Source organism: Lates calcarifer, linkage group LG7_2 (assembly GCF_001640805.2).
Source record: "Lates calcarifer isolate ASB-BC8 linkage group LG7_2, TLL_Latcal_v3, whole genome shotgun sequence".
NCBI lineage: Eukaryota > Metazoa > Chordata > Actinopteri > Centropomidae > Lates > Lates calcarifer.
This window is the reverse complement of record NC_066854.1, coordinates 7,291,757-7,306,640: the sequence shown is the minus strand read 5'-3', so window position 1 is coordinate 7,306,640 and position 14,884 is coordinate 7,291,757. Positions and strand designations below refer to the sequence as shown.

Genomic DNA, 14,884 nt, shown 5'->3' with positions numbered 1-14,884 from the left:
ATCAAGACAGTTCCTAACAACATATCACTGAATAATACTTCTTTATATTACTATAGGCACTTCTAATAAAGTTTTCATATTTATGGTGTGCCTCCTCAATTTATTTCTGAATTACCTCAGTCTCTTTTCTTTTCTTCGTAAGTGTTGAAAGACTGCTGCTCTTATGCTAATTGGATGGAATCCAAAATTATGATCTTGGCTCTAAAGTCTCACATGTCCCCAATTTCATCCTCTAATGGACTCTAATGGCACTCAGAATTTAACAAATGCTTGTTGGATTTTTCAGGACCAGAATCAGCACTAAGTGTTGGCACTAATGGCTGGAGTGGGAGCAGCGGGACACCGGGCCAGAGAACACAACCGCAGGACCAAAACATCATAAATCATCTCGACGCAGGCCAGAGATGGAGCCAGATTGCTGCTAAATAGCAAAGCTGAAAGGCTGTTTTCACAATGACTGCATATCTCGTGACCTACGGAGGTCAAAGTGAAATGAGCGAGGTGACTTCAAAGTTGTAAATGGCATTTAGGAGGCAAATGCTTTTGTAAAACAACTCAAATTAAGGGAAGTAAAAGGAGTTTCTTTCCCTCGAGATTCAACGAATGATTGTACAACAAGAAAAAAGCGTGACACATTTGTGCATAAAGATTTATTTTTGTTGAAAATAAGTGTTTCTGACATTGAACCGCTAACATATCTGACGTGATTTAAGATAAATGAACTACACACTGACACTGATGTTCACTTCATACAATGTAACAAGGCATTTGTATCATCTGTAAGGTGTAAAGACAGTTGTCTGATTGACTGATTGACTGATAGGTTGATTGACTGATGGTGTCTCTTTGGGTGAGATTGATTGTACTCAGTGTCAGCGTGACAGCACAACTTCATGCACACATCATCCACAGTATGTCAACATTTGGGATCTTCTGAATGAATTTCCCCAAAGGTGCAGTTTCCTTTTTAGACATTCGTTCATCTGTTCATTCATTCGTAGTTAGGTGGGCCTGCATTTTAACCGACTTCTTCACAGTGGTGACATCCCCTCAGATACTCGGTGATTGGTCTTGCACTGTCAAAAAAGTCTCGAAAGTGCTAAAGGAAAAACACAAGCAGAAGAAAACGGGACCGATAACACTGCTGAGCGCACTGCCATCCCTGCTTAGACCTATGGCTGGTTTCCCAAAAGCATTTAGCGCTATGATCCGCTTTGTCAATGGCTTTTGAGATGGTTTTGGCACCGTGCTGCCTTTGGGAAACCCCGAAAATTCAATCTCGTTAATCAAGGAGGGTGGTGATAGACGTGGGAGGTCAAGTGTTGTTTTTTTTTTTCTTTGAAGGGAAAATCCACCTTTGTCGGAGGAGCGATGAATGTTAAATTTCCCTTAATCTGCGCTGTATGCTTCTGCTACGTGATTTCCTACATTTCCCAGAATGCTTCTTAACCAACTCAAAGGCCTGAACTGTTAGACGCAGAAAGCAGGTAGAAATAGTGAAAGCAAAAGTGGATGTTTGCTTTAAACCCCTCCATCTTCAATCTATCTAACATGAATTAATCTGCATTCTAATCTCTACCCTCCTCCCATCCATCACCCCTCCAGCAGACCGATCGACTGCTACTGTATGCTGCAGGCGGGGCAGCAGGTCTCTCTCCGGTCCGGCAGAGGGCAGAAGTCCATCTGCCGGACGATCTCGGCGAAAAGCTCATCCACCATGGTCTTGCTCTTGGCCGATGTCTCCATGAAAGGGCAGCCCCAGTCCTCGGCCAGCGCCTGGCCCTCGCTGGGGGACACTTCCCTCTCCTCCTCCAGGTCCACCTTGTTACCCACGAGCACCACCGGCACCTGCTGGTACCTGGAAATAAGAAAGAGAAGACATATCAGAGGAGTGTACGTCTGAAATTTGCTGCCTTCTCCCCCGCTGGGTGTGTTTTGTTACAGCCTGAGACTACAGGAACTTCCTGATATCTAAGGGAGTAAATGGGAGAGAAAAACTCAGTGACAGCCAGTGTGCGTGTGTGCATTGTTGGCCTACATACTGTATTTGTTAGATGCTGAAACAATAAGGGTTTGAACAATGCACAATGGAGCGGGAGGAGGGGGATAAACACAGCTACGTTCAGTCCCAGCTTCCCAGGAGGCCTCCATCACTCCCTGGGTGTCTAATATCAGTAGGCGGTCCCATTAGAAAACTGTCACTTTAAAATCAAAAGAAAAACACCTCTTTTGATGCTCTATTTATTCCTGGATACATTATACATGTGTTAGCGAGGCATGCGAGCTGTACAGTTAATGGTTTCCAATTCTTGTTTAAAATCGGTAGCTCTCCACTTTGCATCATTTCCATCATGCACTAAGCATGTCTTAACGGATCAAAAGCTTTCTTCCCCAGCGTGTGGCTGACGATCCCAGTCCTCTTCCCTGTGAGCCATCAATACAAGGAAACCAGGCTGGGGAGAGTAATGGAACAGGTTATTGAATAATTGAATAAAGCTAATGTGCTGCTCTCACATGGGGGGGACGTGAACGTTGGCCTCGAACCTTGGAAACAACCATTTTTTACTTCATATTTAGATTTGGCTACTGCGTGCTACTACATTTAAAACTCTACAGTGCTTTAGTTGACACAGAGACTTTCATCCCAAAATATCATCAGAGCATCTATTTATTTTGAGGAAGAGCAAACACCCGCAGTTCAGTAATAAGAAACTTAAACTCTCTGATTCACTCACATACACACATGAAGTGAGGTGAAGTTTTTTCTCAATTGGTGTTTTCATGACAAAGTTAGCAACTATGGAGCATTTAGCACCAAAGATATATCAGATACGTTTTCTCAGGAGCTGGTGGAGACCAAAAACAGAGCTAAAAAGAGAGCTAATGCTGGACTTAGACTCATCAGGTGGCCAGAAATACAACTCGAAATAAATGTTAATGTTGCTTCATAACTGCTGGATGTATAAGTAAGCAACTGTTAGTTAAAAGGTTTACAATGATGAGTCGAAGCTGTGTTAACGGCTTGTTTCCACTGCCCCCAAGTGGCCAAAAGAAATTTGTTATCGCAGGTTTAATACAACAACATACACTGATATTTTGGACGTTGGTTTGGACGGAAATGGTTTTCTGGCCCACAGCCCTGATCTCAACTCCAGCCAACACCTTTGGGTTGAACTCCAACGCCAATTGCAAGCTAAACCTTATCACGCAGCACCAGACAGGTTTTTTTTTCTCTTGTGGGAAAACCTTTCCAGAAGGGTGGGGGGGTGTTATAGCGGCAGATTAATGCCCATAGTTTTGGAATCAGACGCTTATAGGTGTAGTCTTTGGGTGTCCGCACAGTTTTAACCAAGTAGTGTTCGTCTTCTTGTAACTCAAGATCCCACTTTGTCCAGTACAATATACTGTATTTCATTTCAGTTATTCACCCTTCATGTTTTCTCTGATTAAATAACTGCAGAATGTCAATTACAGAGGGTATATATTCTCACTACAGGTAATGGCACAGACCATCTAATAGCCTCCACCATCAGTCATTCGTAAATGCATTCCGAGCCCGGCTTATCGATCTGCTGGTGCTATTGAGAAATGGGCTCTTATCTACAAATTGGTGGCCTGCTGCCACGCTGCTCAGCTGGGAGAAGAACTGAGGCGTGGAAAAGAGCTGGCAACCATCTCACTGAGCTAAAGAGGGCCAGAGAGCTGGAGGCAATGAGTGCAGGAAGCAGAGAGGTGGAGAAATGAGCATGGAGAGCGTCCTATAGAGGGAGGACCCGGTATGAAGGGGCACAGAAGCACCTGCTGGACCCGCTGAAGGACACTTCAGTGGGACAGCGAGAGCCTACAAGTTTCGAGGGTGCTGCTCTGCGGCTGAGCTTGACCTCTGACCCCCCTCTAGAGGAATTCAGCACAGAGGGAAAGCTTCCCAAAAAGTGCAAATGATTAAATATCATGTCAGCGATTTCTGCCCTAATTGGTCGACGAACACGACCGACTGTCAAGCAGGGAAAACTTGCTCACAAAGGCTCAAATGTCTTCCCTGCAGCTTGACATTTTCCCTCACAGCCACCGCACTTCACAACACACACACACACACACACACACACACACACACACACACACACACACACACACACATACATACACACACACATACATACAAACAGCAGCTGACCTCAGCAGGACAAACATCTCGCATGGCCTGTGTGTTTGGAAAGCTGGAGTCTAGGGGGTGTGAAGTGTGAACAAGGAGAGCACCATGCAGACAAATGCAAACTGACAGCCTTGCAGGAGAAACTCTATATATAACTACAAAGACGCAGGGAGAGCCAGCGTCTCTAGGGCGGGGTGGGAGTTTGTGTAGAGATCGTTTGTTGCGGCATCAAACTACCGCTCGCTCCTCGCCAGATGGGGAGAAACTGAACCTGCTCTACACAGCACGAGGAAAAGTCGCCCCACAGGGATTTATAGACTGATATCGTGTATCATTGAAGAATATGTCAGTCAAGTCAGTGTTTGGGGTTAAACATGGGGTGCTCAGCATCTCTTATGACTGAAATGTTCTTTTTTTCACCTTTTTTTTTTACTCTGTCATCTTTTGGATAAGAAATAAAATTCTAATTTATGCAGTTGAAGAGGATTTTCCAGTTCTTTGTCAGCTGTTTTTTTCTTTATTTCTGTAAGTTGATTTACTTGGTAGAATTTCCATTTTCTACAACTATGTACCTCCATTTTGGAGGAAAACATTGTACTTTTTACTCCATTAAACTTCTTAACAGTACAGTATGCAGAATTAGCTCAGTCACGACCAGCTACAACATTACAATACTGTTTACATAAATAAAAACTATGTGTACTATGAAAATGGTCACTCATGGAAACAAACCCACAGCTCTGTGCTGCTTTAAAAACTACCCCTTTAGCCTTTTGCAGCTTGTTGTTTTGGTTTTATGGCCCACTGCTGCTTGGTTGACACTAACTGCTCTCATCAGCTTCACCTGTCACAGCAGCAGGCGACAAAAAAGCTCTGATAAACCCACTGTTCCCCACCTGAACAGCACCAAATTAGAGACAGACAAAGCCAAACATTTAGCATTTTACTAGGGAGTTGGTGGAGACAAAAACAAAACAAACAAAGCTAAAAGGAGAGTAATTACAGGGCCTGAATACGTCAGGTGGCTAGAAACATGACCTCAAATAAATGCTAATGCTGCTTCACGTCTGCCAGATGTGTAAATTAGCAACTGTTTGTTAGCGTGTTCACCGAATCAAGTTAAAAGGTGTTAATAAGCCAATGTTGTGTTTTCATCTTGTTCTGCTGCCCCCAAGTGGCCAAAAATGGCAACTTTAAGTCCTTTATGGTAATAATACAAGACATAAAGTCAATGGTATGAATACTTACTTTCACCAAACCGAGTCCTCGCTGTTATACCCATATTCACAGTAAAATGTGCCCTCGTGGCTGTTGTGGCTTTTCAACTATTGGTTACCAGTGTTTATACTCTGCCTGTAGTGTTTTTACTGTATGAATATAAAGCAGGGGAAAATGAGAAACATTTCTAACTTGTTATTGGTCCAACACCAGAGTTGGCAACCGTGCACCATGGGAATTATCAGCACACTTGGAATGTGTTTGGATTGCTTGGCTGAAACCACCAGCTGTATGAATATGCAGCTTTTTGTTCTCAAAATGCAGTGGGAGAGAAGTCGCGTTGGATTTATGGGACAGAAAACAGCAGGTGGCTGACAGCTTATGAAATTATACAGAGATGTGGATATTAAAATCTGTAGTGATTCCTAAAATATTGCCGTAAAAAAACTCTCAGAATGATACATGTGCTCAGCTGCAGTACTTTAACACTGCAAAATGCTGAGCTCTGCTGTTTTGATGCCATCATCTGCACCCCCCAAATGTGAAAATCCACAGCTCGAAATGCTGCATCCTCCTAATGCATGTGAAACCTTGAATAACATTTGGCCATTAGAGCACACAGAAAGTAGTTACTGTCATTTGCCTCTGCAGGGTGTTATTCCAGCTGCTGGGAAAAAGGCAAACACACAAACCCTCCCACATACGGAGGATCAGTGTTTAGAACTCACAAAAAAAGATGGCCTCAACATTTTCCACTTATCCTCAGGCTACAACAGCCTTATTAAGGCTACCTGCTGCGCTAAATAGCTACAGTGACTTCACTCACCTATTTTCACGAGCCCCACAGCACCGACAAACACGCACACAAATTACAAAAGATCAGTCGGGCATCTCCAAGGCGAAGCCCTCCAACCCTGCAGCCGCCTCTGCTCTCTGCATCTGCTGTTAATTAGCAGTTGGAGCAGCTACATTGTGTGACACAGCTTAACGCGTGTATCTGCTTGTATGACCAGAAAGAAAAATCACAGAACCTATAGCGCCTACACTGTGTTAACTCCCAGAGGGTGTTACTGCTGGAGAACAAAGCTTCTAGAGCCCAGCTAATGTTTCTGTGGCGCCTTGGCATCCCGGCTACATGAAGAAGAAAGCGAGGAAACAAAATAACTGACCGCAAACATTCCTCTGATAAACAGACAAAGAGAGGGCCTGCATAGCAGATGGAGAAGTTTTTTTCTTTTTTATGATGAAACCCCTAGCTTCATCTTTAATGGTGCAGCCCAACTCCTCCACATTATCTCATTTTCTTTACTTCAGATGCAAACACTGTATAGGGAGTATGGCAGTAAAGTCCTCATTAGTTTTATTATTCCCGCTGTTGTAAGCAGTTAAAGAAAGACAAAAATCCAAAGAGAGATAAAAAGGTGAGTTTTGCACTGGTTTCACAAAAAATAACACACTCAAATGGGATTTTGACAAAACTTAAATGTTATTAATGTTCTAAAATGTATTCCCTAGTGTGTTTTAAGTGGAGATTGGGAATTAAAGATTTCTCCGCAGAGAGAAATGCTATCCTAACTTCTGATTTATCACTTTTGGCAAGGATCTCAGACAGGATGAGAATTTTATTTGGCCAATGTGTATGGATCTGCACTGTCTTGTTGAAAGATGGTGTTGTTTCTTACCAAATATACCTTTAAAAACTGCATTACTTTTAATATTTTAAATCTTGCATTATTGCTAAGTGGCTGTCTTCTTCTTCCTTACCTTTCCTGCCGTTTTGCTACATTTCTTGGCACATTATCACCACCCACTCTGAAACTGGCAGCAGGAATGTGTCAAATCGAGCAAAATACAAACAAAACAATCATTAAAATATCTCTCCATAGCATTTCTAGAGGTTAAAAAACTCAACAAGGTGACTTTAAATTTTGTCACGTCAACCGACCAAATACTGTATAATGATTTTAAGAGTTATCTCTGTAAGTCAGCTTACAACAGCTTGGACCGCTGCCATTTCCATCGCAATTTTTTGTCACCATTTACCATTTGGCTCTGGAGAGGAGGAAGACAAACTCGTCATTCTTTTTTCCCTACAAAGCTCTCATTGATTTGATTGTTTTTCCAACCAAACCAACGTTTTCACCACACCAAGCCTACTTCATGTGCTGAGAAAGAAAAAAAAAACAAACTGGAGCTGTGAGCAGCAATGTTAGACTGCAAACTAATTGTGCAGTTGTGCAGAAAATACAGCCACTTCTGTCCTCTGAAAAACTCTGTCAACTTCCTGTTATACCAAAATACATTTCTAACTGATGTTGTCACTCTCTAAATGTCCCCTTGGGATCTGGAATCTACAAGTGATATTCATCTTCATGTGGGAAACCCCAGATACAGATCAAAGTAAAGCAGTTTTTTCCTATAAGGGCTCCTGAGGGGTTGATGGAGGGGATGAGAAACATGCTAGGTAAAAAGAACACTTCTGACTTTCCTCTGATCTTTGCTTTTTATAGTGATATATTTACCTTTCTTGTCTTCTGAAAAAGTCTGGGATAGGAACACACCTCTTTGGCTGAACTACTTGCAACTCAGTGACATATTCACCCTGTGATAAAGGGGTGGCAAGAAAACATTACGTCACTTTTAACACCTCGAAAAGGCTGGGAATGACTGTCCTAGTGCACATTAGGTTGGACAGGAACAACACACAGATGTGTTTTCAGATACTTGAGAGCAGCTACATGTCAGTTCTGAATGTGATAAATGGCAGTCTGGTGAAAACACTTACAGGAGCATAGTGCGGTAAATATGTTAAGTCCAAGCACTTTACGCACCAACAACGAGCACTTTGCTGGTGGCTCCCCTTAGCTCACATTTTCAACCAAGCAGGCTGCTTTAACAACTCTCTTCTTCCTGATGGCAAACACTAAAAGCCTGAGGTCAGGAAGTTGCTTTATGCCCACACCAAATTGCCCCCTGGGAAACGTAGTTTTGGTCTCTCCACCCTATTCCCACTCAGCAGTGCGTGATGCTCACCGCCTGCTATTAGACACAGCATCAGTGCAGCGTGAAAACGCAGCTCGAGCACTTTGAACGTGCCTCCTCCTCCTGGGCCGACAGAACTCTAAACCTTTACATGCGGGCGAGGGGAATATTGGACTACACCCAGATGTTGTTTTCACTGATAGCAATTGGCATGGGGTTTATATGGTGAGTTTGTGAGGTGCTGGCATCTATGGAGAGTAAAACAGATGGTGTATTTTTGCACAAATATGCACAAATTGTACACAAATATAATGAAAAGCAAAATGTGATCACAGCAGAACATCTAATACAGGTTCCCTTTAACATTACTCTGCTTAATGAAAAATAATGATTAATAATAATGATTATTTGAGCAATTAACAATCAATTTAGTATAGCAGGGTTGTTCTTATTAAGCTCGTATCAACTGCCCAAAACTATTAAAAGCGTTACATGTGGAGTTAAATTCATTTGCACAGTAAGGTCGATCACACTTGGGACAAAAGTGCTGACATTTATGACGGGGTAAATGCTAACCATGTTAGAAGAACAGGTTGACATTTTGTGAAATACACTTAAGTGCTTTGTTCAAGACATATGTAGCTGGAGCTAGCTGTTGGTTAGCTTAGCTTAGCAGAAAGACTGGAAACAGGGGGAAGCAGCTTGCCTTACTATTTCCTTGCCAAGAAACAGTCTGGCACATAACCCCTAGTAAAACAGGGCATTGTCATATTTACTCTTTTGTTTTTGTACAGATTGTTGATGCTCGTAGGCAGAATTAGTTTCCTTTGGACAGGACCATGCTAACTGTTTCCCCTTTATGGTAGGCTAAGCTAACTGGCTGTTTGCTACATATCCATCATACAGACATATCGGTGGTTTTAATCTCATATAACTGTCGGCAAGACAGCTAATTAGCACATTTCCCAAATATTTCAACTATTTTCCTGCTTCTCTCCACACCTCCTGCCTGGAAGTCAACACAGTGGAGCTGTATGTGGACTCCTGCACAGCAGGGTTAGCCATCGCAGCAGGAGACGATGGCCTCGGAGCCACCTGCACCACACACGACACAGTAACATATAGGATCTCGCTTCTTTCCTATGCTTCCCCCACAAAGAGCCCTGCATAAGCATTCTGGTTTATATGACTCCCTAATGGAGGCCTGATGTCTTCTTGGCTTCCAACCCAACACAATCCCATTAAGTTCTAGTGAGTGGGCACATGCTATATCTCTTTGTGGTTCTCGTTGCTGCTGCTGCCGCTGCTGTTGCTGGATCAGCAAGAAGTTTGGGAGGAGGGAGGCTGATCTCCTGGAGACGGCTAATGGAGACCAGGAGTTGATTGTGTTGCTCGTTTTATTAAAGACGGGCACTGAGTGGATGCGGTCTGCATGTGTTTAAATGGCCTATTCTTTCTATCCTCAAATGAACTGACATTACACGCATGTGTTTTCACTGTGCGGGAATTCTTGAAGCCATGTGTGACAATACAATTTGTTAAATGAGCTGTACAAGCTAAAGCATAATAATATGCAGCAAAGACTGAGAAAGGAAGAAAAATGTTTTAGTTTAACCAATGAATGAGGCCGAGGCGTCAATTTAAATGTGAGCATAGACGTTACAGCGCCGAAAGTAGTTGAAGTGTAAACACTAAAGGGAGAAAAAGGAGATGAAAGCACTAACGACTGAAAGCAACTCAACTGGTGTTTGAAAGGCAGATGAAGTGTGTATGTAATGTAAGCACATCAATTAGATTTTGTAGATAAATTATTAACATTCAAAAATTGAATTAATTTGATACATTAACCCTCTTCTCCAAATTTAAAATGTGTATGCTACACTATTTGGCACTCGCTGCAATCATTTGCAATTAAAGTGCTGCCTTGGCCTAATGAGGAACTGATGAGTAATTGATCGCAGAATTGTGACACCATTTCAGAGAGAGAGAGTTTTTATTTTGTTAAAAGCTCATGGATGTCGCAAACTAGCTCAGACTATAAATGTGGTGGTACGTGGCATTGTTTTATGTGTGTATGTATATATGTCTGTTTCCTGTATTTTTCCATGGACACGCTGTCTGTTTGGCAAACACAGCAAGTCAAACTGAGTGAGCGAGGTTATTATTGTACACTTATGTAGATAATAGCAAATGGAAATAGCTCAAATACTGTTATTCTTAGTGTGATAATATTTTTTTTCTGAAAACTATTGCTGCTGCAGAGTCCAAGAGTGATATCTTGAAATTACTTCAAAAAGTCCAAAGTCCAAAAATATTCAATTTAAGGTTACATAACAGAGAAAAGCACCAAATCCTCAAAGTTGAGAGGCTGTAACCAGAGCAGGTTTGGTATATTTTGCTTGGCAAGAAACCAAAGATAATGACCTAATTATCGAACTTTCTGTCCAGACTTATGAATGTATTCTTAAGATGCTTGTATAGTAATCAATGACAGGAACTTTTGTGAGACGATAACATGGGTTTCGGTCACTGTATGTGTTTAAGAGCATTTCCTTACTTGCACATACAGTAACAATCCCTACTTCAAACGCAGAGCAGTGTGAAATAAAAGTATGAATTATTTATAGATATACACTTGAGGACAGCAGTGGCTGGCGCAGTGTAGGCAGCTGCTTTGGGTGGCGGCTGACTAGAGGCGACAGAACGCAGTTTTACCCGTCATTATATTATTCATTTCAAAGGAGTTCCCTCGTGCATTCGTCCCTGCCGTGCCTCGTCAGCCGTGACGCTCTCCTGCTTCCCCTCGGCCTGTGACGTCTGTGCCACGGGAGCATTCGCCTCACTCCGGGAGATGGAGCTGGAAAGCACTGCACCAAACTCCGCAGAGTCAATTATAAATTATTATAACACGGTGTGCAGTTAGGTAAATAAATGTGGCACGGCCTTGTCGTGTGAGGTTGACAAGTGTACTTTCTCAGCTGCACCAGAGAGACAAGGGGCAATTTTTCCTAAATTACACATGAGCCATCACATGATTTTTTCCTAATGAAGTCCGTATTCTTTTTATTTTTGAATACGACGACCCAGACCAACTTCAGATCTGATTCTGCCGCACTAATCTGCAGCTGTGTGCTCACATTTTTTCCTAAGTACTAAAACTGAATTATCCTTTAAATTTGTCACAAATGTGGAGAGAATGCAGACTCTCCTCACAGTGGCTGTGAACTGCGGTCATTTCAGTGTGAGTGAGAAAATACTCCAGGACCAGAAAACACATTGTATTCCAGATACTTTGAGGATCTGGGAGTTTGTTGTGGGGCCCTGAAGGGTCAAGCATGTCCTCGTAGAACACCCGTGTAACCTTATAGAAAATCAAATGCACCCTTCAATACTTACTTGATCCTTTTTAGTGTTTTATGTTGAAGTATTCTGGATTTTATTTTGAAAGCTGACAGTAGAGAGATGAGGCTATGGCATGCAACACAGGTCCCCAGCTGGACTTAAACTGTGGATGCTGTGGTCACATGGTCACAATAAAAAATGAAAAATGAAATTTAACAGCATAAATCAGAGACATAAATGTCTCAACACAAGTGATTTCTAAAGCAAACATTCCTTGGCGTTTGTCAGTGGTGTGACTTCATCATATTTGTCCTGCAGTGTCTTGACATGGCACCAAAACTATCCCATGACATCAACTCAAGCCCTCATCATGTTAATTGTTAACTAAAAGATTCTCGACTTGCAGCCTGCAGTCAGTCAGTCAGTGTCATTAAAGAAATTAAGAAAGGCTCAAAGCCAACAAAAACCAATATGTCACTACCAGAAAGGAAAGATCACAGCTTTTCTTCCACCCTCACTCTCTCCAGGCCATGAGATGAGCTCAGTGGATTTGTTGAGTAATGGACCGAACTGATCAAAGCCGTCCAGGGTTAGTCATGTGTGAGAGACAGGGAATATCAAACCCAGCGGAGAGTTCAGCGGGTTGATATATGGCAGGTGAGCCGCAGCTGGGCTCTTTATGAAGAACATATGAGCCGGTTCTCACGAGGAGGAGTGGAGGAGAACGAGGGAGAGGAGGGAGAGGAGAGGATGAGAGTTTGGAAGAAGAAGAAAAAAAAAACAGACTGTTTTTGGTGCTTTCCAAATTGACTATTACGGGCTCTTGAAGGGTTCCAGGGTGCACTCCAGAAAGATTAGGAACACTTAACTGCACTGACATTTCATGATTAAATGAAAGCGAAATAACTTCACAACCAACTGATGGGGTTTGGGATGTGACTATTTCAGGGGCCTAAAACATTACCAATCACCTCCCGTCTATTGCATCAGACTACAATGGTGGTTTATACACGAACGTGGACTGTATCTCACCTTTTGACCCTGATGATCTGGTCTCTCATGGGCTTGATGTCCTGAAAACTTTGCTGATTGACCAGACTGTAGACCAGGATGAAGCCTTGGCCGTTCCTGATGTAAAGGTCCCTCATTGAGGCGAACTGCTCGGTGCCGGCCGTGTCGAGGATCTCCAGCACCGACGGCGAGGAGTCCACCTCGATCTCCTTCCTGTAGAAATCTTCAATGGTGGGGTCGTACTTCTCTATAAATGTCCCGGTGACAAACTGGACCGTCAGCGCGGACTTCCCCACCCCGCCGCTGCCCAGCACCACCACCTTGTACTCCCGCATTAGCGCTCCCGTGGAGTTAAATCCGGCATGCAGAAAATAAAGTCTTCAGCAGCGGATAAAACAAACGCATCCCCGTGCACAGGAGCCTGGACTCAGACTACGGGCATGGCACAGTAACAGCCTCCGGTAAATGAGATGCTCTTGCAGTTATAGGCGGGCAAACTGAGATGATGCTGGAGCATTTAGCCCTGAGATGCACGGCCACAGCCTCTACTGAAATATTCCCACGCTATCTCGAAGGGACACCATTCCAGAGGCATCCATAATGCAATAAGGCGTCGATGTGGTAAAAATAAGATTGGCTATAATTAGAAACAACTACACGGCACATCTTTTTGTGTGCCGACAAAACAGGAGGCTAGCACTACATTTCTCTGCACAGTGGGGTACAGTGGAGTTAAAGGCAAACAGCCTATTTATCCTTAAGGAGACAACAGTGCTGGGAATCCACGCCTCTGGAATCGGTGCATGCACTGGATGCTACTATTTCCTGGAATGTATGGGAGGTGATTAGTGCCACACAGAACCAAACAAAGAGAATCACCATGGAAGTAAAATAAAAAACATTAACTAATAAACTAATTAAAAGAATAATAGTAAAAGACATAAGCATTAAAGCATCTTATTTTTTTAAGTAAGATATCAAATGACAAAAATTACACAGGAAAACTATGCTACAAAACCATACACATTTGAAGCATGTCCCAAGTATGCTAGCAAAGATTGTAATTTGAGTTCAAATCACAACTTGGCACTGGTTAGTGAGTGGTCATGGTCATGGTCATGGCTAAACGACACCAATGTTGACAAATCTGGACCAGTGTCCTGTGTTCGAGTGTCACCCACTCATCCACCCTAACCTCCACCCTCTGTGAGCTATGTGGGTCTGTAATAAGGTCATGCTATTTCTTCCTTTGCTCCCGATCGACAGGAGTCATACTCGCTATGGCTGCTAGCTAGAGGTCTTTGTCACTCAAGCGTAAACGTGTTGTTTTTGGGTATTTGCCGACTCGGCTAATGATGTCATTTTTCTTGGGAGGATAGTCTCTGCAGTTGCCGTGGAAACTAGGTTAGGCATCCATTAGATGATGGGAGTTGTTCCAGACAAGTCTCCTGCATCTGCACACCAGCAAGGTCATTAGGAGTCTCTACACGCCTTCGCCTGGAGATTTTAGTCATTGTTTTCTTGAGCAAAAGGGTTATATTTTTCTGTTAAGTTGTGTGATTAGTCAGTTGGGAGGTTTGAAAAATGAAAACAGAATTAGAGCAGCGATCTTCAAAATGTGCAACCATGTGTCTGCAAATCTGCTGTTGTATTGTCTATATCCTAATCAGGATCATAAATACTTTATAAACATACAGAACAATGAAAGGGTGAGAAACACAGTGTTCATTAATCTCATCTGGCATTTCTAGGAGCGCTGAAGTTAAATGATAACGGTGGATTTACACACCGCAGCTGTTCGTTAATAAGATAATGTTCAACATAGTGAAGAAAATGACAAACGCAGTGGCTAAACCTGTAACAGGCAAGTGGACAGACATTTACGTTGTGGTATTAATGACCCCTCATATGTTTTTTTTAACTTAACTTCATAAAATGCCTCACTGCAGTGACAGGAAATGACATAGAAAATAAATATTGGGCAACGTTTACTTGTCCCAGTCTTTAGTTCTTATCACCATGTTTATCATCTGTGGCAAAAACGTAAGTCTGAAAGACTTAAATACAAGCAGGATTTAAATCCTGCCATATATCTTTGTGTATTTGAGTTTTCAGATGCACATTTCCATATAAATGATATAAAATGCTATTCCTATATGTTACATAAATAAAAGGTCC

At 42.5% G+C, this 14,884-nt stretch overlaps 1 protein-coding gene across 1 annotated transcript; it reads right to left on the bottom strand.

Annotated features, from left to right (window-relative positions):
• Nucleotides 1–635: 635 nt before the first annotated feature.
• On the bottom strand, nt 636–14,725 carry LOC108872959 (ras-related protein Rap-2a). Its single transcript, XM_018660905.2, has 2 exons — nt 12,728–14,725; nt 636–1,858 (listed from the first exon to the last, which is right to left on the bottom strand). The coding sequence occupies exons 1-2, from the start codon at nt 13,039–13,041 to the stop codon at nt 1,621–1,623; spliced, it is 552 nt and encodes a 183-aa protein (XP_018516421.1). The 5' UTR covers nt 13,042–14,725; the 3' UTR covers nt 636–1,620.
• Between the last annotated feature and the right edge of the window lie 159 nt (nt 14,726–14,884).

Bases quoted from the DNA above. Each gene is read 5' to 3' on its own strand.
- LOC108872959 (XM_018660905.2), bottom strand. From the start codon at position 13,041: ATGCGGGAGTACAAGGTGGTGGTGCTGGGCAGCGGCGGGGTGGGGAAG. The intron at 1,859-12,727 runs GTGAGATACAGT...TCTTATTTCCAG, and splicing joins CAGATCATCAGGGTCAAAAG to GTACCAGCAGGTGCCGGTGG.